The sequence below is a fragment of the Schizophyllum commune genome (genome assembly GCF_000143185.2).
Source record: "Schizophyllum commune H4-8 unplaced genomic scaffold SCHCOscaffold_16, whole genome shotgun sequence".
Lineage (NCBI taxonomy): Eukaryota > Fungi > Basidiomycota > Agaricomycetes > Agaricales > Schizophyllaceae > Schizophyllum > Schizophyllum commune.
The window spans coordinates 230,810-249,399 of NW_026089553.1; the positions used below are offsets into that span (position 1 = coordinate 230,810).

At 58.6% G+C, this 18,590-nt stretch overlaps 8 protein-coding genes and 3 non-coding genes across 11 annotated transcripts; 2 read left to right on the forward strand and 9 right to left on the reverse strand.

Moving 5' to 3' along the window:
• The first annotated feature begins 21 nt into the window (after window positions 1-21).
• On the forward strand, window positions 22-100 carry SCHCODRAFT_t262. The gene has a single exon. It is a non-coding gene; the product is annotated as a tRNA-Gln (tRNA).
• A 902-nt stretch (window positions 101-1,002) lies between these two features.
• On the reverse strand, window positions 1,003-1,081 carry SCHCODRAFT_t267. Its single transcript has one exon. It is a non-coding gene; the product is annotated as a tRNA-Gln (tRNA).
• Window positions 1,082-1,172: 91 nt separating this feature from the next.
• Window positions 1,173-2,356, reverse strand: SCHCODRAFT_02593801 (uncharacterized protein). Its single transcript, XM_050344003.1, has 2 exons — window positions 1,398-2,356; window positions 1,173-1,342 (listed from the first exon to the last, which is right to left on the reverse strand). The coding sequence occupies exons 1-2, from the start codon at window positions 2,338-2,340 to the stop codon at window positions 1,278-1,280; spliced, it is 1,008 nt and encodes a 335-aa protein (XP_050197130.1). The 5' UTR covers window positions 2,341-2,356; the 3' UTR covers window positions 1,173-1,277.
• Window positions 2,357-3,051: 695 nt separating this feature from the next.
• On the reverse strand, window positions 3,052-6,987 carry SCHCODRAFT_01184152 (uncharacterized protein; the record flags this gene model as incomplete). Its single annotated transcript, XM_050341191.1, has 8 exons — window positions 6,380-6,987; window positions 6,093-6,317; window positions 5,854-6,027; window positions 5,302-5,464; window positions 4,844-5,006; window positions 3,363-3,400; window positions 3,124-3,311; window positions 3,052-3,082 (listed from the first exon to the last, which is right to left on the reverse strand). Exons 1-8 carry the CDS (start codon window positions 6,799-6,801, stop codon window positions 3,052-3,054), a joined length of 1,404 nt encoding a protein of 467 aa, XP_050197131.1. The 5' UTR covers window positions 6,802-6,987.
• A 1,037-nt stretch (window positions 6,988-8,024) lies between these two features.
• Window positions 8,025-8,106, reverse strand: SCHCODRAFT_t266. Its single transcript has one exon. It is a non-coding gene; the product is annotated as a tRNA-Arg (tRNA).
• A 15-nt stretch (window positions 8,107-8,121) lies between these two features.
• SCHCODRAFT_02644468 (uncharacterized protein) lies at window positions 8,122-9,742 on the reverse strand. The gene is made up of 4 exons (XM_003026296.3): window positions 9,669-9,742; window positions 8,452-9,607; window positions 8,266-8,391; window positions 8,122-8,210 (listed from the first exon to the last, which is right to left on the reverse strand). Exons 2-3 carry the CDS (start codon window positions 9,548-9,550, stop codon window positions 8,330-8,332), a joined length of 1,161 nt encoding a protein of 386 aa, XP_003026342.1. The 5' UTR covers window positions 9,551-9,607; window positions 9,669-9,742; the 3' UTR covers window positions 8,122-8,210; window positions 8,266-8,329.
• Window positions 9,743-9,844: 102 nt separating this feature from the next.
• On the forward strand, window positions 9,845-11,058 carry SCHCODRAFT_02644472 (uncharacterized protein). Its single transcript, XM_003026385.3, has 3 exons — window positions 9,845-10,819; window positions 10,876-10,989; window positions 11,038-11,058. Exons 1-2 carry the CDS (start codon window positions 9,865-9,867, stop codon window positions 10,935-10,937), a joined length of 1,017 nt encoding a protein of 338 aa, XP_003026431.1. The 5' UTR covers window positions 9,845-9,864; the 3' UTR covers window positions 10,938-10,989; window positions 11,038-11,058.
• Window positions 11,059-11,079: 21 nt separating this feature from the next.
• Window positions 11,080-12,671, reverse strand: SCHCODRAFT_02520832 (uncharacterized protein; the record flags this gene model as incomplete). The annotated part of the gene is made up of 4 exons (XM_003026295.2): window positions 11,080-11,150; window positions 11,210-12,345; window positions 12,402-12,545; window positions 12,607-12,671. The coding sequence occupies 4 exons, from the start codon at window positions 12,669-12,671 to the stop codon at window positions 11,080-11,082; spliced, it is 1,416 nt and encodes a 471-aa protein (XP_003026341.1).
• Window positions 12,453-14,738, reverse strand: SCHCODRAFT_02557618 (uncharacterized protein). The gene is made up of 5 exons (XM_003026294.3): window positions 14,644-14,738; window positions 14,498-14,587; window positions 13,887-14,442; window positions 12,542-13,836; window positions 12,453-12,491 (listed from the first exon to the last, which is right to left on the reverse strand). Exons 2-4 carry the CDS (start codon window positions 14,561-14,563, stop codon window positions 12,911-12,913), a joined length of 1,548 nt encoding a protein of 515 aa, XP_003026340.1. The 5' UTR covers window positions 14,564-14,587; window positions 14,644-14,738; the 3' UTR covers window positions 12,453-12,491; window positions 12,542-12,910.
• Window positions 14,739-14,991: 253 nt separating this feature from the next.
• Window positions 14,992-16,023, reverse strand: SCHCODRAFT_02644477 (uncharacterized protein; the record flags this gene model as incomplete). Its single annotated transcript, XM_003026293.3, has 2 exons — window positions 14,992-15,093; window positions 15,145-16,023. Coding segments are annotated over 2 exons (932 nt in total), but the record flags the coding sequence as incomplete, so codon positions are not given.
• Window positions 16,024-16,079: 56 nt separating this feature from the next.
• SCHCODRAFT_02644479 (uncharacterized protein) lies at window positions 16,080-18,522 on the reverse strand. Its single transcript, XM_050346392.1, has 11 exons — window positions 18,092-18,522; window positions 17,969-18,040; window positions 17,841-17,920; window positions 17,774-17,790; window positions 17,688-17,726; window positions 17,605-17,635; window positions 17,538-17,554; window positions 17,452-17,486; window positions 17,255-17,400; window positions 16,478-17,203; window positions 16,080-16,422 (listed from the first exon to the last, which is right to left on the reverse strand). The coding sequence occupies exons 1-11, from the start codon at window positions 18,251-18,253 to the stop codon at window positions 16,257-16,259; spliced, it is 1,491 nt and encodes a 496-aa protein (XP_050197132.1). The 5' UTR covers window positions 18,254-18,522; the 3' UTR covers window positions 16,080-16,256.
• Between the last annotated feature and the right edge of the window lie 68 nt (window positions 18,523-18,590).

Consider the following 18,590-nt stretch of genomic DNA (forward strand, 5'->3'; position numbering starts at 1 on the left):
TATAAACGGTGTCCCAAACATGGCTCTGTAGTGTAGTGGTTATCACCCGGGATTCTGATTGTGCATTCCCGTGACCCAGGTTCGATCCCTGGCAGGGCCTTGACGCGGCATGTCAACTTTGTTGCTTTTTTGTCTGCTTTTTGCCGGGTTGGCTACTGTAGCGTTTGCCGGCTAATGTAGCACCCTTCAGGGCTCGGGAGCGCTACCGTGACTAGCTGCATACGCGGAGCCCGATAAGTACCTGCGCTTGCTTTCGAATACATAAGCCTGGGATCCGTACAGAGTGCCTATGAGTGCCTGTCCGAGGTGGTATAGTGGGACAATGAAGCCGGAAGCGCACCGATGAGAAAAGATGTTCATTGGTAATGGAAGAAGAAAAGCGCAATTACAATACAGAGGGTAACAATCTAGCGGGTCGATAACTTGAACCTTGACTCGTCAATTCGAGGGTCAGTACATTCAATTCGACGGAGCATCGAACGCGAGCAGGGGAGGGCGCATCGGTGTCCTACTGTGCGATCCGGATCCTGCACGCAGCCCGCCGAGCGGGTCGCGGGCGTACATCGCGAGTGCGATCCTCCTCGAGCTCAGTGCGCGCCAATCCTTCAATAATTGCCGTCTTCAACTGTGCGAGCGAAGGACCGCCATCGTACACGCTCTCGTCGACGATCATGAGCTGCAGATTCCCAACATGCTGGGCCGTGAAGCCGGTCCACAGCATGATGATGATGAACGAGCGCAAGTCGCTCAAAATGTGAAGTCGTTCAAAATGTGAACGAACGCAAGTCAATCAAAACGTGAAGGATCGCAAGTCGTGCAAAACGGAGAATACATCTGCGGCCAGAGCATTTGATGGGGCATCATGATAGTAAATAATGGACGGCACAACGGCAATAGCCAACCCGGCAGACGGTACATTGGTCAACCCGGCAGACGGTACAATAGCCAACCCGCGGCCGGCAAAAAATGCAGCCAAAACAGTGGAAGATTGCGAGCCATCTAAGGCCCTGCCAGGGATCGAACCTGGGTCACGGGAATACGCAATCAGAATCCCGGGTGATAACCACTACACTACAGAGCCATGTTCCAAGGACCGTCTATAGTAACCATACTGGTCCAAGGCTTAACTGGATCCTCTAAGGACATTGTTGCGAGAGAGGAACTGGAGCGCAGTGGCGGTGGGTTCACGCATCAAGCCTTTCGTTATGTTTGTGCGCTGGGCTCGTGCATTGATACGCTTTCTACGAGCTGCCGCTGACATTGGCGACTATCATTTGTCACCTCAGCGGTGAGGTGAACGAAAGCAGCGGGGGCGTCTGCGAAAGCCTCCCATCCTGCACCTCTGGTGTCTGCATGTTAGCGAGACATGAAGATTTTCGACGCCAGGGGACACTCACCATGAGCCATACACTCCATGACGACGCGTATGCACCGTCCATCTGCGCCCCTCAGCACGCCCAGGTCTTCTACCGTTCTCTCCTTCTCCTCATCCGATCCATGACGTTGTAGAATGCCTTTGGATTGGTCGAGTGTATGAAATGCGACAAATTTGATCCTCTTCAACGCGCGCCACGCCTCGAGGGAAGCAGCGCTAAGCAGCGTGTTCCCTTGCAGGCGCGACGTCGCCCATTTCGCTTGCTGCACCAGTGGCTTGTCGCTCACCATGCCCTCCTCCGTAAACCGACAGGCGCGCAGCCCGCGCGGCTCCGCGGAATGCCACAACACCAGTTCCTCGACATTGGGCGCCGCCTGCGCGAGGGCGCGGACCGCGCAGTCGTCCCACAGCGGGCGGCTGAGGACGAGTGTGTGCAAAGCAAGCAGCCGGACGTGCTGAGACGAGTACCAGGGCGGACGTGTCAGCCCTGGCACGTCCAGGTCCACCTCGAGCGCGCGAAGCCTTGACGAGCAGCTGCGAATCATAGCGTCCACGCCCCTTGGCGCCTGGACAGAAGAGCGACCGTCCATGTCGGGGCTCTCACACCATGCGTCCGCGCAGCGCACGGCGAGCGAGTGCAGATTCGGAACCATCGAGATGACGAAGGTCAATTCGGACGCTGCCTCCTTGATCCAGCGTACCCTGACGCGCGGGTCCAATTCCGTGAGGAGGAGCTGGCGAACATGGGCCGCAAGATGCGGAGACGCATCCAGAAGTTGCAAAAAAGTGCGGCAGTTTGTCAAACCAGTCAAACCGACCGAGGAGAAAAGGAGGGATTGCGCTACCGCAGCGAAGTTGCGGTGGACTTGCGCGCATGCAGAAATAGAGGATGTGTCTCCGAGGTGCTGCAGTATCACGTCCTGAAGCTCTGTGGGCAGCGCGAGGGCGAGGGAAGGTCTCGACATTGCTGCTCTTCGTGGTTGGAAGGAAGGCGGTCTTGATCCGCAATTTGCCGAATAGACCACCCATTTTTCTTCCTTGCTCTTCGTGAACAGAATTCCACTCTGACCAACTCTGAGAACAATCATCTGCATCAGGTCTACAGTCCGAAAACTACAAAACTAGAAGGAAACACGTAGCTGCAGCCGACAAGGATGAACAGAAGCTATCCAGTGTGCGCGCGCCCGTCAGACGCAACGCCTCGACACATCCGAACACGCACAGAGCACAGACAGTCGCAGAACGCCGTGCGCCCGAGACGAGACGCCTACGCAGGACGCGAACGGAACATGCGAACTAGACGCGCGCAAAACATGTAGATACGTACGCGAGACATACGACGTACGCGCACTATAACATAGATGAACGCGCATTAGGTATATATAACGGACGTGCGTACACTACCGGGAGGTTCGTGGGGGGTAACATGACCAGCATCGACAGCAGTGGCGGTGGTGGTGGTGGGTGGTTCGAAACTTCGTGGTAAGAAGAGGTAGCGATGGTGAGAGCGGAAGGTGGGAAGTCGGTAGGAGGATACCAGCAGATGGCGGTGGGGTGGAAGATGGTAGGTAATCAGCGTCTGTTGGAGCGTGAAGTCTTCCAGGTTGATAGTCCAAGAGCGAGCGAGCGGATTAGCAGCGTCAACACACAACGTGTATCGCGCGTCTAGCGCGTCTTCATGCTTCAAGCACGGTCGTGACGATCGCGCCTACAGCGCATCGAGCACGCCTTACAACACAGCGAGCGCACCCAAGAGTGCGCTACCCAATGCAGCGACGATGCCACCCGGCAAACGGAGACCAGAGGCACCGTTGTTGTTTTCCGGCGCGGTCGCCGCAGTGGCCGTGCTGCACGTCGCGTCATCGCCGACGGTGGCGTCGCCCACCGAGGTGTCGGTCTCAATGAAGATGCGGTACTGGGATTGCCAGTTGGCCATCTGGAAGAAGGGGTTAGTCAAGAAAGTGGACACGAAAGAAGAGGTGCGCACCATCGGGTAGTCCTGGTGGGACGTGTCGGGGATGTAGTCTGCGAGGAATGAGTTAGCAATCTTGTCAACCCAACCGACATGGCAACAGGAAGAGAGAGAAATGATGTGAAGAGCGAGAGACAAAACTCGTCGAAGTAAAGTCGTGCAGTCATTCCCGTCGGTCCAACAATTCGTCCATCCGCTCGCGGGAGGCATCCGTCAATGCATACACCACGGCTAGCGGACCGTCAGGTATCCGCCGAAGCGCTCGTCAAGCGCCACAAGGCCCTCCACGGTAGACAGCGGGACGTCATCCGTTAAGCGCCCCATATTGCGAGACCTAGCTGACGCTCGATGTCTCTGAAGCGCCAGACTTCACAAGCAAGCGCCCATGGGACGGCGGCGCGCATCCGAGGAATGTCATGCTAGCGAGCCATCTTTGAAGCAGGCTGATGTGCAGGTGCTGACGCCCGACAACCCACAAGCAGTCAAGTCGCCCAGACGCAGCCCAGCAAGCGAGGATGGGCGGCTAAGCATCCGCGGCACAACGGTCGTCCAAGCTCGTCCGCATCTCTCGCGGGGCGGTCACGCTGCCGCAGGCCCGCGGTTCGGAGGACGGAAGGTGACAAGAACAGGAGCATGCTGACGGCGCATCGCAAGACGGAGGGTACGTCCGCGGCTCGGATGACGGAGTGACTACACCTCGGAGGACGGAGAACGACCGCAAAGCGCTGACCGCCCTCGGAGGTCGACCCGGGAAAGCACTGGTGACTCGCAGAGTTCGAGCGGAGGATGATCCGACAGGACGGGCAATTGACGGACTATCGTCCACGGATGTGTAGTGGTGGGCCATAGGCATGACCAGCGGATGGTCGCCGAGGTAGAGTGTAGAGGGATGAGCCATGGCCGTGTGCAATGGGGCGAGTCCGTAGCCGTGTGCAGAGGGTCGATCCGCGGGATGAGTCCTTCGGATGACAAGCCGCCACAGCTAACACGCGTCCGCGGGAAGATGCCAGCGCATCCTCTGAGAGGTGCGTTCGTCCTCGGGATGGTGTCCGTCCTCGTCGACATCCCAGGAAGCACATGATCGGATGAGAGGCGCTCGTCCGTGGGATGACGAGCGCGCCCACTGCCAGCGCATGCATGAGCGGCTCGGAGGCGAACACCCTCGGGATGAGTATCTCGGAGGTGTACGAGCGGCGCGAAGGCGTGTATCCTCGGAATGACAATCCCCGAAGGAGCACATCCTCGGGATGACAAGCCTCGGAGGTCTCGCAAGCATGACCAGCGGATTCGACCCATCGGTTGCGGACCCGTGCGCACGCGACTCGCGGAGGACGCCCTGACGTGAGGTACTCAGAAGTACCTCGCTTCGCCCACTCCCCTCGCCTCTCCTTCCTCCACCCCCCATCTTCAACCTCCACCAGAAGTAAAATATCGCGCAAAAGATGCACCAAAAAGAGAGAAAAAATGGATTCGCAAGCACAAAACGATGGACTCACCAAACACGATATTCCCCGGGTTCCCGCCGTCCATGCACTTGAGCATCGCCTCGAAGTTCTGCCCGCGCTGGAGGTGGCTCGAGCCCTGCGCCTGCGCCTCGCAGTGCGTGTCGCCGGCGCCGTCGTCGGCGAGGCCCTGCGCGTGGCGGATAGTGCGGGAGCGCTGGGGACGATGTAAGTCGTAGAACGATGGCGTGGATGTGCATGGTATGTGTGCGGTGGTGGTGTGGATGGCATATATGCGCAGTGGTGTGGATGGGATTGGGATATATGCGTAGCGTAACGTGCGGCCAGTGAAAAAGACCCCAAGGGTCCCCACCGAGGACCCTCCACGCATCGCGACTGAGAACCCGCAACGCATCGCAGAACCACCGACATCGCAGAACCACCGACAACGGAACTGACAACAACGGAACCAACCACGAAACCAACAACAACCAATCGCCCGCCATACTCACATACTTGCTAACCACACTATTCCAGTCGCTCTCGAACTCCTTCCGAAAGGCGCTCGGGAGGATGCCGGACCCGTCGGGCTTCTCGCCACCGTACGGCCAGGCGTTGTACGAGTTCTTGCACGAGTCCTCGATCGTGGCCGGGCGGTCGGAGGTGAGCCAGGCGCTGGGAGGGCGGGTGAGTATATGCGTTGGGAAGGGGATATATGCGTGGGAGAGGAGGCATGCGTTGGGGAGAAGATGAATGCGTCGGAAGGTGAGTGAATACGATGCGAGGTCTATAAATGCGTCGAAAAAAAAATCGAATGAAATATGCACGGAATTCGTGAGAATGAAAGGGTACAATGGGGTGATCGAGGACTGAATGGGGAAGAATGGAGTGTATTGTGTGCAAAACAGGGCTTGATTAAGGCCCTCCGGAGGCTGATGAGGCGGGACTGGACTCTGAAGAAGAGCCGAATCCGCAGGAATGCAACGCAGAATATTGTGAAACACGAAAGAATGGAGCAACGCAACAGAAACGGCCAGCGAAACAGAAGAGTGAAAAGCACGCACAAGGAGCCGGGGTTGCCAACCCAGTACCGCACGCGGTCGTCGTTGTCCTGCTGGGGGCGCATGATGGCGTAGCGCTGCGCGAACTGCGCGCCGAGACTGTGGCCGATGATGACGACGTGCTCCATGTTGGGGTAGACGTCGGTGTTGAAGAAGCTGTTGATGAACTGGTCCATGCTGTTCGAGACGAGGGAATGCGAAGGTTAGCGAGGTGAAGTGTAGCGGGGACACTGAGCACGCACGCAGTGACGCTGGAGATGTTGGTGTCCCCGGGCCCGACGGAGAGCGCGCCCTCATACCAGCGGTTCCCCTTGAAGTAGATGTCGTTGTCGCCCACGGCGCCCGCGCTCTTGTCCTTCCGGCTGAACCACATCGGCGCGGTAATGAGCACCTCGTCCATGTTCACCGGCGCCGAGTCGTTCGCGGCCGCGCAGATGAGCGAGTTGCGCGCCAGGTTCCCGTACTTCCTGCATGGCAAGGCCCCGATCAGCGTCCCTCGTTCCTGAGCGCACAAAGCTCCCGCACGCACCAGGCGTCCCGGGACTTGCCCGGCTGCACGACGATCGCGCGCTTGATGCTCGTCGTGTTCTTCCCGCGCTCGATGTAGTACGGGAGGACGGCGTCCCCGTAGCCGTCCAGCGGGAAGCGGTCGAAGCTCATGCCTGTCACGTTCGGCATCTGCTGCCACCCGTCGTCCGGGCTCCCGTTCACCTGCGCGCTGCCGATCAGGATCGTCGGGCAGGTTGGGAGCTGGTAGTTGCCCGAGGCATCCTCGCCGCCGTCCGTCTTGAAAATGGTCTGCCCGGGCGCGTCGCCGTCCTGCCAGCCCGGTGCGTTCTCGCCGCCCTGGTAGCTCGACTGGAGCCACATGGGGTCGATGGCGCGCGCGAGGGCGGCGAGGAGGAGACAGCTCGCGGCGGCGCGCGAGCTGGTCGTTGCTGCCCTAGCCATGATGGTGGGGATGGTATCCAAGAGAGTCGAAAGAGTGTGGAGGAAGCCGGAGAGGGGCGCAGAAGCGAGGATTAAGTAAAGGAGGAAAGAAGCGCGCGGCTGACGGTGAGCGAGCGGGCGACGTTTCTTCCTTGCTTGGTGGTGGTTGAAAGAGACGGTGAGCGGACCTGGAACCTTGTGCGAAAGTGGCGCCGCCGTCAGCCGTGTGCCAGGACCCTGATCGCTTTTTGATCCACCCACATCTGGGGCAACCGGCCTCGTGCCTAGACTCCGCACCGCCCACAAGCGCCCATGTTTGTTGTTCACCGTACCCTCGTTCTCCGTGCACTCCTCGCAGGCCTTCCATCCCCCAACCAGGCCTGAGTGACCCCCTCCTTTCTCGTGTCTCCCCGCACACGCCGCAGCGAACGGAACGGGCGGCGGACGTATCACTGCGCAGCATCACCCACGCTGGCGTCCGACACTCGTCAAAAGCTGCTCATGGAGCTCTGAGGAGCTTCGTCGCTTCGCTCGCCAACAGCTCGTCAATCCACAGTCGCTTGCAATCTTCCGGTCGCTTGCTTATTGCTCCAGTCACCTATTCGTTGCTCCAGTCGCCTATTCGTTGCCCAGTCCTTTGCTCGTAGCTTCCTCGTCGCCAGTCTGCTGCCCAAACTCGTCGCCGAGGACTCCATTTTCTCATCCGCCTGGCTTCCGTAGCCTCAAATTTAGTCGAATTTTCCGCACCGAAGACGGACCAGAGCTGGGAGACAGCACACGGAGGATTGTTATCGGAGTTCTTGATCCTGAGCTTCCTCCGTCAAGTCCATCACCGAAACTGAGCGCGCCCCGACTGATTCTGAATCCTTCTTTCCGGATATGGCGCTCGTTCGCCATCTCGGCTTGTCGAAGCCAAGCGTCGGGGCTGTGGGCGCCACGAAATGCTGAGAGGGCCGCGAAGGGCTTGAGAGCAGAGCCATGGATGGCTAATAGCAAAGCGGTGACAGGCTAAGCACAACGCCATGAAAGACCAAGAAGTCTTGTGCATCCTTACGCGCTCTACCTGCACAGGTTAAGGACTCAGGCTGGGCCAAGACCCACACATGCATTAGGCGACGCTTGGCAAGCGCCGCCTCCTGCACCGTTTCAGGAACTATACCCCTCCCCTTTCTCCACCTCCCCTCGCGCGGATGGTGATTCCACATCGCTCTTCCATCACACGCCCGATGCGCAAAAACAAAGGCTGACCACTGCAGGACTCGAACCTGCAACCTTTTGGTACGGAGGCAATCGAAGCCAAACGCGCTACCATTGCGCCAAGTAGCCTTGGCAAGGCAAGCTGTCTATTAGCATATTGATTACGCCACGCTTCGACCCAGTGGCACATTGAGCGCAGCTCGTTGGAGTTCACAGTCGACGAGAATCCATACCTAGCTTGTCATCAATCCACTTTGATACGGTCTCTGACGAAATTAGCGGTCTCACAGAAAAGCCTTAGTCCAAAGCGCGCTGGCTTGATTCACGCCAGTAGTTTGACTTGAGTCCAAATCTATCCATCAAGTATATCAGACCCGCGCATGGATACGCGATGCTCCCCGCTGGAAGTATCAGCTGTCGTATGTCAGCAACGCGCGCGAGGGAAGAGGATGATGAAAGAAACCCAAAACTCACGCCGATGAACCCACACTCTCACCACCTCCGCCCCTCCCTCCAACACACCGACTCGCACCTCCTTCGGCAACGTCGACCCTCGCATCGCATGCTTCGCGCCACAGACCAGCTCGACGCGCTCGAGCGCGCGTCCCTCCTCAAGCACATTTCCGCTTACCAGCACGCAGCCCCCGATCTCTAGATCCCCGTCGACGAGGCGGATGTCGCCGCCGCTAGCCCTGAGCACAAGCCTCCGAAGGCCGGGTGCGGCGCGCAACCAAGGACGCAGGAACTCGCCTTCTGGCCCGTAGGAGCGCAAGGCAAGGGTGTGCAGTGCGGGCAGTGCGTGAGGTGGGGGGATGTTGTCATAGGCCTCGAGCACGCGGAGCGTGGACGCGCAGAACGGGACGAGCTCCGCGGCGTCGGCGGCGTCGAGGCGCAGGCGGGTCAGGCGTCGCACGTCAAGACGAAGGGGGGAGAGCGCGCCTGAAGATATCTCGCGGAGCTCGAGCGCCTCCGGCGCGCAGGCAGTGCTGCTATGTGGCGCCCGCCCCGCAAAGCTCACGTCGACGAGCCGGAGGGATGCCAGCCGCCCGCCGGCGACCAGGTCCGGCGGCACCATCCGGATCCCCGCTAGCTCCAGCCCGCGCAGCCGGAGCACCACCCGCCTCAGCGCGTAGCGCAGGTCGCCGAGGTAGGGAAAGGACGTCATCGCGCATCGCAGAGCGAGCATTTCCAGGTTCGGCAGCGCCGCGAGCACGGTGGCTAGGTCTGGCGCGGCGGTCGGGATCCAGTGGTCTTGCGCCTCGTCGGTGGTGTGCACGTCGGCGATGATGAGGCGGCGCGGGTGCGCAGCGAGATGAGGGGCGCTGTGGAGGAGGCGGCGAAGGGCGGGGGCGTGGGAGGCCCGTGTAACGTGCAGGGTGTAGAAGAGGAGGGACTGGGCAGTGGGGGTGAAAGTGCGGTGGGTAAGGGCGCAGGCGGCCAGGGTGGTGGGGGAGGAAGCGAGGTGGTGGAGGACGGCGTCTTTCAGTTCTTGAGGGAGAAAGAGAAAGGATGATAGGGGAAGACTGAAAGAGGAATCCGAATGCTCTTCTGTTGGGGAGCGCATAGTCATCATGATCAATGGAGGGGGACCCGAGGGGATGCTTAATTGGACTGGATTGATCGCTAGCATCTGAACAACATATAGTATAAGTGTCCGGGCTGTGTCGGCCGGAGTAGGGTACGTTGAGCACCTGTAGGATCCCTCCGAGCTCCTGAGACGAGTTTTCGAGCAGGGTTAAATGCAGATGTGATGATGGTCACTGTCAAAGAGCATTCCGCGCGCGACTCTGTTTGTGACTATTTTTCATTCACGCGGCCCGACGTAATCCCGGGCCGGCGGTGACCTGAGTTCGCACCTCTTCTGCTGCTACCATCATCAGCAAGACCATGGCCGCTGCTTTCCCCTCTCCTCCTCTACCGCAGGAGCTGAGGGAAATCATTGTAACATGTCTGGCGGACTGTCCTCAAACCCTTGCCGCCTGCGCGCAGGCCCATCCCAGTCTGACTCGTCTCGCTCAATCTCTGTTGTTCCACACCATCAGTCTGACGAGTGCAGAGCACATCCACGCCTTCGTTCGAACCCTCCGTCAATCTCCCCATGTCGCGCTCTACGTCCGCCACCTTCTCATCATGCAATCGCCTCCCCCGGCGAGAAACTTCCAGGGAAATGCGATCTCTCTGGGGGCGTCGTCGATGTATATCGACTCTCTCGAGGGCTTGCTCCCCAACGTCGAGAAAGTGGCTCTTCGATGCTCGAGGTACTACCACAGAACGCCCGGGATGTCAGCTAGGAACAGGGGGAGTATAATGATGTTCTCAGCCCCGCACGGTGATAACACCTTCATCGCCCGATGTTCGCAGACCCTGCGCGTCCTGGAACTCGACTACGAGGTCCATGGGCTCACTGACCGTGACTTCGATCGATCGTACCATCTATCTCTGCCGGCACTACACACCCTGATCCTCGGCCACCGCTCGCTCTTCACTGATCGCACCCTGCGCGCTTGTGTGGCGACGGCGCCCAATGTTGAGCGCCTCGTGCTGTGGACAGACTTTACCCCGAAGCAGATGGCAGAACACTGTATTACTCAAGAGGGTGTCGTGGACGGTAGCTCGCTGCCGCCTGGGGGTGGGATGCCGAAGGTACTCCTGAAGACGGCCATCGTCGACGGGTGGCCTAATTTGAAGAAAGTCGAGCTCGTCAAGTATGCCCATCCGCCGTCGAGCGATGCAGAGCGTATGACACAACTCGGCGATGAAGGGGAGCAACGGCTGGGTGTCCTGCGCTGCACAGATGGACGGGAGGTAGAAGTGGCTGTTGTTCAAATTCCTCCGAGTCGCCGTAAGCACAGGCAAGTTTGTGATGATGAAACTGTACGCGCTAACAACTGCCCACAGAAGTTCCCAGAGATAAAAACACGCCTGCGCCGTTGCTCGCATTCGAATTACCGTCTGAATGATGATGTTTTGCCCTTGCATAACACCATCGTCGTGCGTGAGTCTCGATGTTGACTGCGAGGCGCATAAGTACTCCGCCTCTGCCACGAGGAATGGGTTTACCGCGCGTGCCATATCCTCTCCGTTGCCGCCGCCCTCAGTAAGTCAGTCCCACTCCCGATCGAGAATGTCGGGCCAAGCCATGCCTGGGTATAGGAACCCCTTCACGAAATCCACTGTGTCGTCCATCAATCGAATGTTACTATCGATATGCATATCTGAAGGGTATGCTCACAGTCTGGTGCCCATACTTTCATTACCTTCACCGTAGGCCCAAGGGTACCGATGAGCTCCTCGCGTTCAGCCATTAGCGGCCCTTGCGGCTCATCCGCCTCGAAGACGCAGTCTATTCTTTTCAACTGCGGGCAGGCTTTCAACTCCTCCTCGTGGACTTTGTCCTCCCCTAGTTCGAGCGTAGGACCATGAGAGGTACGCGTTATAGCGGGCTCATCTTGCCTCGTGCAGAGGATAAGTCGCCTGAGATTAGGTGCGCTATGAAGCCAATGCAGCAGAGGATATTCTGCTAATGGGACATCAAGGGCGAGGGTACGAAGTCTCGGCAAGACGGGCAACGGTATAGGGCCTCCTCCGCGCATAGCAATCTCCAGCACTTCCAGGGTGTGTGCACATCGCGCGATTAGGGCAAGTCCGTAAGGGTCTGCTGCGCAGATCGACCGGTCGAAGCGAAGGCGAGCGAGGTTGCTCGTGTCGATACTGCCGATGGTTTTCTCGAGCGTGTACGGCTCGAACAAGACGAGCTCGAGGGTGCTCGGCGCGCAGCGTGGGGGAGGTGTTGGCTCGCAGGGGGCACCTGCTGGCCAGTATCTGGAAACCGACTCTGATGCAACGGAAGTATGGGTTCTGGCGGGAACCACATTGATAAGCCGCAGGGAAGCCAAACGATGCCCTGTGACGAGCTCGGGAGGCATATCAGACACACCCATCAGCTCCAGCGCGTATAGAACACGAGCTCTACGGCGCAAGACGTGCTGAAAGTAGCCCATGTCCCCATATGCAATACGTTTGCTGCGTAATGCAAGTGTCGTGATGTTCGACAGAGCGTTGAGAATTGTGGCCAATTCAACGTTCGCAGACGTGATCCAGCCATCGGCAGAGTAAAACTCGCTGATGATGAGGCAGCGAACATGTCTGGCAAGATGCGAGGATGTATGCAGAAGGATGTTAAGGCTGCGCGCACGATGTGCGTCGGTGAGAATGATTTTCTGGAACAGGAGAGCCTGAGCAGTCGGGGTGAGGGTGCGATGGGCGAGCGCACAGGACGCAAGGGCGGTAGGTGAGGTGTGTAGGTGCTTCAAGGTCTCTTCTCTGAGTTCTTGCGGAAGAGTGACGGACTCGGAAGACACATCCATCCTGACAGTCGCGCTTAGAGGCAATGGACGATAATCATGATTGCCACGAGGACAGACTTTGATATCTTCGGTGATTTCCGGCCCAGCGCTCTTGCGCTGTTGAGCGGTGCCGGGATGAGGTTGGGGATGAAGAGCCTCAGCGTGCAGGTGAGGACATTCCTCGATGGCCACTGGGAGGGTAGGTTGATCACCTGCAGCCGGCTATCAACAGTTATGGCGCGGTATTGTATCTGACGCTTTGGAGGGAATGGAAGGCGCAGACCGGTTGAGGCGTCCTGCTCCTTGCGAAGGTCTTTCGACAGACAACAAGATGCGCAGTTGTACCATGGTGATATGCACAAGAGCAGTGCCAAAGTCAAGTGAAAGCAGTAAAGTAAGTCATGACGGTCGTAACGTAATCGCCAGAGGTATCGATATATGCTAACAAACCCATGTATGTACGTATGTACGCCTCGACATAGGCGACAGTGTCATATATACAGACCAAGAACCCATAGTCATAGACAGCCGTGAAGAGAGAAGACGTTCAGGTCGGAGACAAGAGAAGATCACTGCGCGCCAATACTTCACCTCTGCGCCACCTGCTCCGGATGCATCTTCCCCAGCTGGTCGAACAAGTCCTGCAGCGCGTTCGAGTTCAGGTCCCCAGCATCGTCATCCACGCCCCCGTCCTGCTCGTCCTGCCCGCCGCGCGCATGCTCCCCGAAACCTCCTCGCTCGTGCTCCCCGAACAGGGCGTGCGCTATATGCGCAAATGCCTCCGGATCGACACCCGACAAGTCAATCCCATCTTGATCCTGTGTCGCATCAATCGTCTCCTTCGGGTCGACGCCCTCCTGCGTCGTCGGGTTATCTCCCAGCGGCGGATTGTCAGCCCCCTCTTCTCCCGAGCCCTCCGTATGCGGATTCGACGCAGGCCGCGCGGTGTCCACCACTGGACTCTCCTGCGCCGCCCCAGCCCCCGGCCCCTCGTGGGGCGACTGCGGTATCTCCGTCCGCAACGACGAGATCGCCATATTCGTCGCAATCGGCAGCTCCGTCGCGCCCGTCGGCGCATAGGTCGCGTAGCCCATCTGCGAGGGATAGCCGGCCTGCGCGACGTACCCAGCCTGCGCAGCGTACCCTACTGGCACGGGCTGATACCCAGCGGGCACGTACGCGGCGAACTGGCCGTACGCTTGGGTGAAGGAACCGCGCTGAGGGTGTGCATAGCCAAAGAAGGATGCGTGCGTTGGCTGCTGGGGCCCCGGATCGTAGGCGGGGACGCGGAGAAGAGGCTGGGCGGTGGCGGATTTGTTGTAGGGGGCAGTGGGAGTAGTGGGGGATGCGGCTGCGTCGTCAATGGGTGGGGGAAGTTGGGAGTAAGAGCTGGTGCGGTCTCTCGTATTGGTTTGGGGCGACTCGGGCATGTCCTTGTGCACTTTGAGGTGCTGGAGAAGGTTGTCGTGACGGTTGAAGGTCTTTGTGCAAGTAGGATAGGTGCATTGAAAGGCTGGAGGAGGTATGAGTATGTATGGGGATCGCATGCAAGGGCGGACGCACGTTTTTCGTGGGTATGTATAGATCGTATATGCCGCTTGAGATGCTCTCCGCGGTGGAAGGCCTTCCCACACCCGTCGACCTTGCATATATACCCTCGCGAGTCGGAGGAGCTTGAATCGGGACTCTCTGTCGGTTCTGTGGGTTTGATGGGTACGCGGCGTCCGCGGCTCTTCTTCGTGAGATTGGGAACGGGGATGGGGAGAGTGGCGCGAGCGCGCGGTCCAAGAAGTGCGGCGTAGTCTTGTATCTGGGTCCCTGGCGAGTTCAAGAAGGCGACAGTCGTATGCGAGTTTGTTGTATGTTTCTGGGGGGATTCTGCTGCGTTCGTGGATTGGGTGGAGGTGGATGGTCCTGCGGCTTGGTCTGCGTCGTCTGCCTGTGATTCCCTCGTATCACTTGCCCCCTTCTGCGTCTTCGCGCGCTTCCTCGGCGGTGGTTTCCTCGGCTCTGGCGTCTCCTCCTCCCGCACCCTTCTCCTCGGGGCATGTCCTGTCTGCGATCTTGTCAGAGGGCGCGATCCCTCCACCGCCGATCCTCCACTTTGTGCTGGCTGCGTCTATTCCCACCAGTCATGAGCAACTGCGATGATCTGTCCGAGCATGAAGGCGCACCTGATCGTTACCAGACGCCGGATAGGCCAAAGTGGGGTCGATGTTCGCGTCAAGAGTCGCGTCCATCTGCCGCTACTGCTGCGCTAGGGGCTACACAGGGGCGTCGGTCATTACCGCGTCGCGCGTGTGATGGGGGCGATATTTACCCTCCCAGTTGCAGATTCTGGAGTAGAATACAGTAGAGGTGCTCTCCGAGGTTCTCTGAGTGCGTTGGGGCGAGGAGGAGAGGGTCAAAACTCGGTGGACGGCGTTAACCCCTAAAATCGCGTACTACGAGATAATGGGATCTTTTTCCCACGATATGGCGGGCCGGCAGCCCGCAGGCGTTCGACTTGGAGAAAATCCTGAAGCTCGAATGAAAAGCAGTGTCAAGCACGATTCATACGATGAGCCTAGTATCTGCGCAATTAACGATAATGCAGTTTCCGTTTCTTCGTGTGAATGGCAAAATGCAATGAGACGGGTCGGTAACTCATCTCATGGAGAAGAAAAACACTGGTAAATGCCTGGTCAAAGACCCTCAACGGGCGTCTGGTTATTGAACTATAGGACCGACATAAGCAACGGCGGACAAAGGGGCCAGCCTTCCGGGCCGGCTGTTGCTCAAAAGTAAGCGCGAGAAATGAGGGAGAGTAAAACCAACGTACTCTTGGGGATCCTTACAATGACGACCTCCACCTTCCTTCCATCCTTGCACTCGTATACACCCAGAGGATCTGTTTGCACCTCGTCCCGAGCTCCGTCGCCCAACCTCGTCGTCTCCTCCTGATAAACCACCATCTCGATCCTTTCCAATTTGCTTCCCTCCTCCATGATCTCCGCCCTCAGCCACCAGTCTCCGCCCATAACCTCTCCGTCCATCCAGTACGGCTGGCCATACACCAGCCCCTGCTCCGTTACCTGCAGCCCTCTCAAAGCCTTCGCGCCATTCATCACCCAAATGACGACGCGCCGAATAGCGGGTGTCACCATCAGCCAGCCCTGTATGGTGCTCTCGTACCAGACTTCATGACTGAAGATGAGGGTGTGAAGAACGGGGAAAGAGTAGTATCGAATGTCGGTCGACCAGGTGTTGAAGTAGAAATCCAGCTCTAACACACGCAGTCTGTTTGCGCATTGCGCGAGGAGCACTAATGAACCAGCCGGGGCTTCGCCGCTGACGTCAGATCCCACACCGCATCGCATGGCGAGTGCGGTAAGGTTGGGCAGCGCCTCGAGCACGGTGAGCATATGTGGGACAGCGTCGGCGACCCAGGGCCCATCGAGCTCGGTGATCACGAGCTGAGTGACGAGCGAGGCAAGGTAATGAGACGATGCGATAGATTCGTGAAAGGCATTGGCACGATCGGCGCCGGATAAGTGCACAGCGCGGAAAAGCAACGTCTGAGAACTCGAGGTAAGGCTTCGGTGCGCGAGAGCGCAGGAGGCGAGTGTCGATGGAGATGCAGAGAGATGCTGAATGATGACATCCCTGAGTTCTTGAGGGAGCGTCAATGGGAACGATGGCGTGGGCCGGGAGATCATGATGGTAGGACGAAGGAAGGAAATGAAGGAAGGCCGTGCACCCACGAGTACCATCAACGGCCCGGATGTCCCAGGGTCCGCTCAATCGCCTCAGAGGAGCAAGGAATATTGTTACATTCGATTACCCGACGCAGTACAGTATACTTATGAGAGCTGACGCTACATGGACCCCAAACTTGGCTTCTAGGTATGATACATATGCGGGCGGCCCGTCCATCTATTCGACATCCTCAGCTCACTCGACCCAAATTGGCTCCACGTCGTCGAAGACCTTCGCCCGCGGCTTGTACTTGAGCTCCTCCGCCTCCATGCGGGTCCTGACCGTCTTGTGGATATGTATGCCGTGCTTCTTCTGTCGTTTCGGGATGACGCGCCCTTGCCCCAGGTGCCAACGGAAGCTCCTAAGACGGAGATCAGCCATTGGCCGTCCAGAAAGAATGGACAGTGGGCACTCACAAGAGCTTCTGTAGCCAGGTCGCGTTGTCCGCGAGCTTGTACCGCACCTTCGCGGGGATCACCTCGAGGAACCACCAATGGGGCTTCAGCGAGAGCTGGTCGTACACCGGCGAGAGCGCGTCCCGCCTGTCCTCTTCCTCCTCGCCGAGGAATCTCGCCTCGTCCTTGGTGCTCGCGGCAGACGACGATGAAGACGACGTCTCCATCGGCTTCACCTTCACCTCATCCTTTGGCCTCACCACCGGCCACAACGTCTCCGGGTCCAAGCCCACCTTCGGCAGCAGCTCGCGGTGGAAGAGGATGTCCGTCTCGAGCAGGAAGCACTGCCGGATCATCCACCGCAGCGGAATGCGCGCCAGACTGTGCCGCTCGTCGTTGCGCACCGAGCCGCCGCCGACGTCGCAGTGACATCCCGCGAACCAGACCTCGAGCACGTCCGTGTGCTGGGCGGCCGCGGAGAGCCCGGCCTCGGCGTCGTACGTGCGCTCCTTCTCGCGGAGGGAGAGCTTGGTCTTGGTGGACTTGGGCTCGGGGCGCGAGCGCGGCATCTCGCCGGGCTGGACGCCGAGGGCGTGTTGCGCGGGATGCGAGCGGATCCAGAAGTTGGGCTGGAAGCGGACGCGGCGTTCGTCGAGGGCGAGGGCGTGGCGGAAGTAGCGGACGTGCGAGTTGGAAGTGGTAAAGGGGAGGCGGCGGGGGAAGAGGCCAACGGAGCCGACGGTATCCCTGGCGAGCGTAGTTGATGATCCGTCGGGGACCAACGTGATGATGACCTACCAGACACCTAGCAATTCGATGTTTACATCGATGCAGAAGGCTTTCTTAAAGGCGTTTGACTGCTTCCAACCGAGGTCGTCTTCGCGCGTGTACATTTTGTACGCGAATGCGACTTGCTGCTGGTTTCCGCGAGGCAGCAAGCCAATCTAGTCGTCCGCTGAGCACGGCCGTCCCATGAATGCTCGAGGAGCACATACCTTGTGCAGCATACCGGCGAGAGCGCGGGCAATATCTGAATAGTACGTCAGTTAAGCAGCTTTTGGAAGCGACGGAGATGCCTAACATGCTCCACGAGAGAAACTATAGATCCGTTAGAGTTGTGACAAAGAAGAAAATGGGGATCGACGTACCCGAAGATGTAGATCTTGTCTCCCACATGATCTGCGAGCCGGATGTCAGACCGATAGAGACGAGGAGCGGCGGGCATGCTCACAGTGGTTCATGATGTACTCGTAGCCGCCCATGACATGAGCTAGTAAACGTTAGATCATGCACGACGGGATAAGAGGCGCTAAGTACCATTGAGGTGTACGGCGCTAGCACGATCGTCAACACGGGGAAAATTTGTAAGGAAAGGACGGCGTACACCATAGAGTCAAGTAGCCGCTTGAACTTTGCCATCATGGGTTTTGCGATTTGTGGGATGTTGTACGTCCCGATGCCGGACTGAGAAAAGGTCAGTGCATGGTCAGCGAGATAAGGAACGACACGAACCTGATAATACACCAACTGCTTGGATGGGTCGTCCTTCTTGAGCAGGGAGAGGAAGCTGACTATGTTCGAGTTCTGCGGCGCCGTGAGCTCGAGCGCCAAGATACAAGAGTATACGGTACTCACATCCTCGTCGAACTGGTCTCCAGTTCCATCGAAACATAAGACAATCGCACGGTGGCGATTGTTCGGCGGAATCGTCTCCTCCAAATTCCTGGTCGGCGACGCAATCTGCTCCTTGTACGTCTCGAACTCGGGCGAGCCCGTCCGTCCCGTTGGTTGCGCCATTGTTCTCAGAGTAGGGGAGGGGAGGAGAGGGGATAGTCACCACCTGTCATCGCCCCTCTCAATCTTATATACCGCCGCCTCCTCCCCGGCTCCTGCTAAGAAGCTCACCGGGTCCCGATTACGACGCGCGCGAATCGGCATAGCCCGTCATCCGCCTCCGCCAGTGATACTAGGAGCGGCCTGTGGCCCACGATGGCGGTGAAGACGCGGCGCAGACGGATTCAGAGCGAAGCCGACGTCAGAAGCGTGTTCCTCTGATTCACTCCGTCTTCCCTCTATAGCGCGGCATGCTCGGCCAGCCCTCGGCGGTATTCTGGGCGCGCGAGGCTGAGCAGGA

Bases quoted from the DNA above. Each gene is read 5' to 3' on its own strand.
- SCHCODRAFT_02593801 (XM_050344003.1), bottom strand. From the start codon at position 2,340: ATGTCGAGACCTTCCCTCGCCCTCGCGCTGCCCACAGAGCTTCAGGAC. The intron at 1,343-1,397 runs GTGAGTGTCCCC...TGCAGACACCAG, and splicing joins CATGGAGTGTATGGCTCATG to AGGTGCAGGATGGGAGGCTT.
- SCHCODRAFT_02644468 (XM_003026296.3), bottom strand. From the start codon at position 9,550: ATGATGACTATGCGCTCCCCAACAGAAGAGCATTCGGATTCCTCTTTC. The intron at 8,392-8,451 runs GTGAGTTTTGGG...GACATACGACAG, and splicing joins GAGAGTGTGGGTTCATCGGC to CTGATACTTCCAGCGGGGAG.
- SCHCODRAFT_02644472 (XM_003026385.3), top strand. From the start codon at position 9,865: ATGGCCGCTGCTTTCCCCTCTCCTCCTCTACCGCAGGAGCTGAGGGAA. The intron at 10,820-10,875 runs GTAAGCACAGGC...AACTGCCCACAG, and splicing joins TCAAATTCCTCCGAGTCGCC to AAGTTCCCAGAGATAAAAAC.
- SCHCODRAFT_02557618 (XM_003026294.3), bottom strand. From the start codon at position 14,563: ATGGACGCGACTCTTGACGCGAACATCGACCCCACTTTGGCCTATCCG. The intron at 14,443-14,497 runs GTGCGCCTTCAT...TGGTGGGAATAG, and splicing joins CGGCGTCTGGTAACGATCAG to ACGCAGCCAGCACAAAGTGG. The intron at 13,837-13,886 runs GTGCGTCCGCCC...TACCTCCTCCAG, and splicing joins TATACATACCCACGAAAAAC to CCTTTCAATGCACCTATCCT.
- SCHCODRAFT_02644479 (XM_050346392.1), bottom strand. From the start codon at position 18,253: ATGGCGCAACCAACGGGACGGACGGGCTCGCCCGAGTTCGAGACGTAC. The intron at 17,636-17,687 runs GTGAGCATGCCC...TCCGGCTCGCAG, and splicing joins CGAGTACATCATGAACCACT to ATCATGTGGGAGACAAGATC. The intron at 17,204-17,254 runs GTAGGTCATCAT...TACGCTCGCCAG, and splicing joins ATCGAATTGCTAGGTGTCTG to GGATACCGTCGGCTCCGTTG.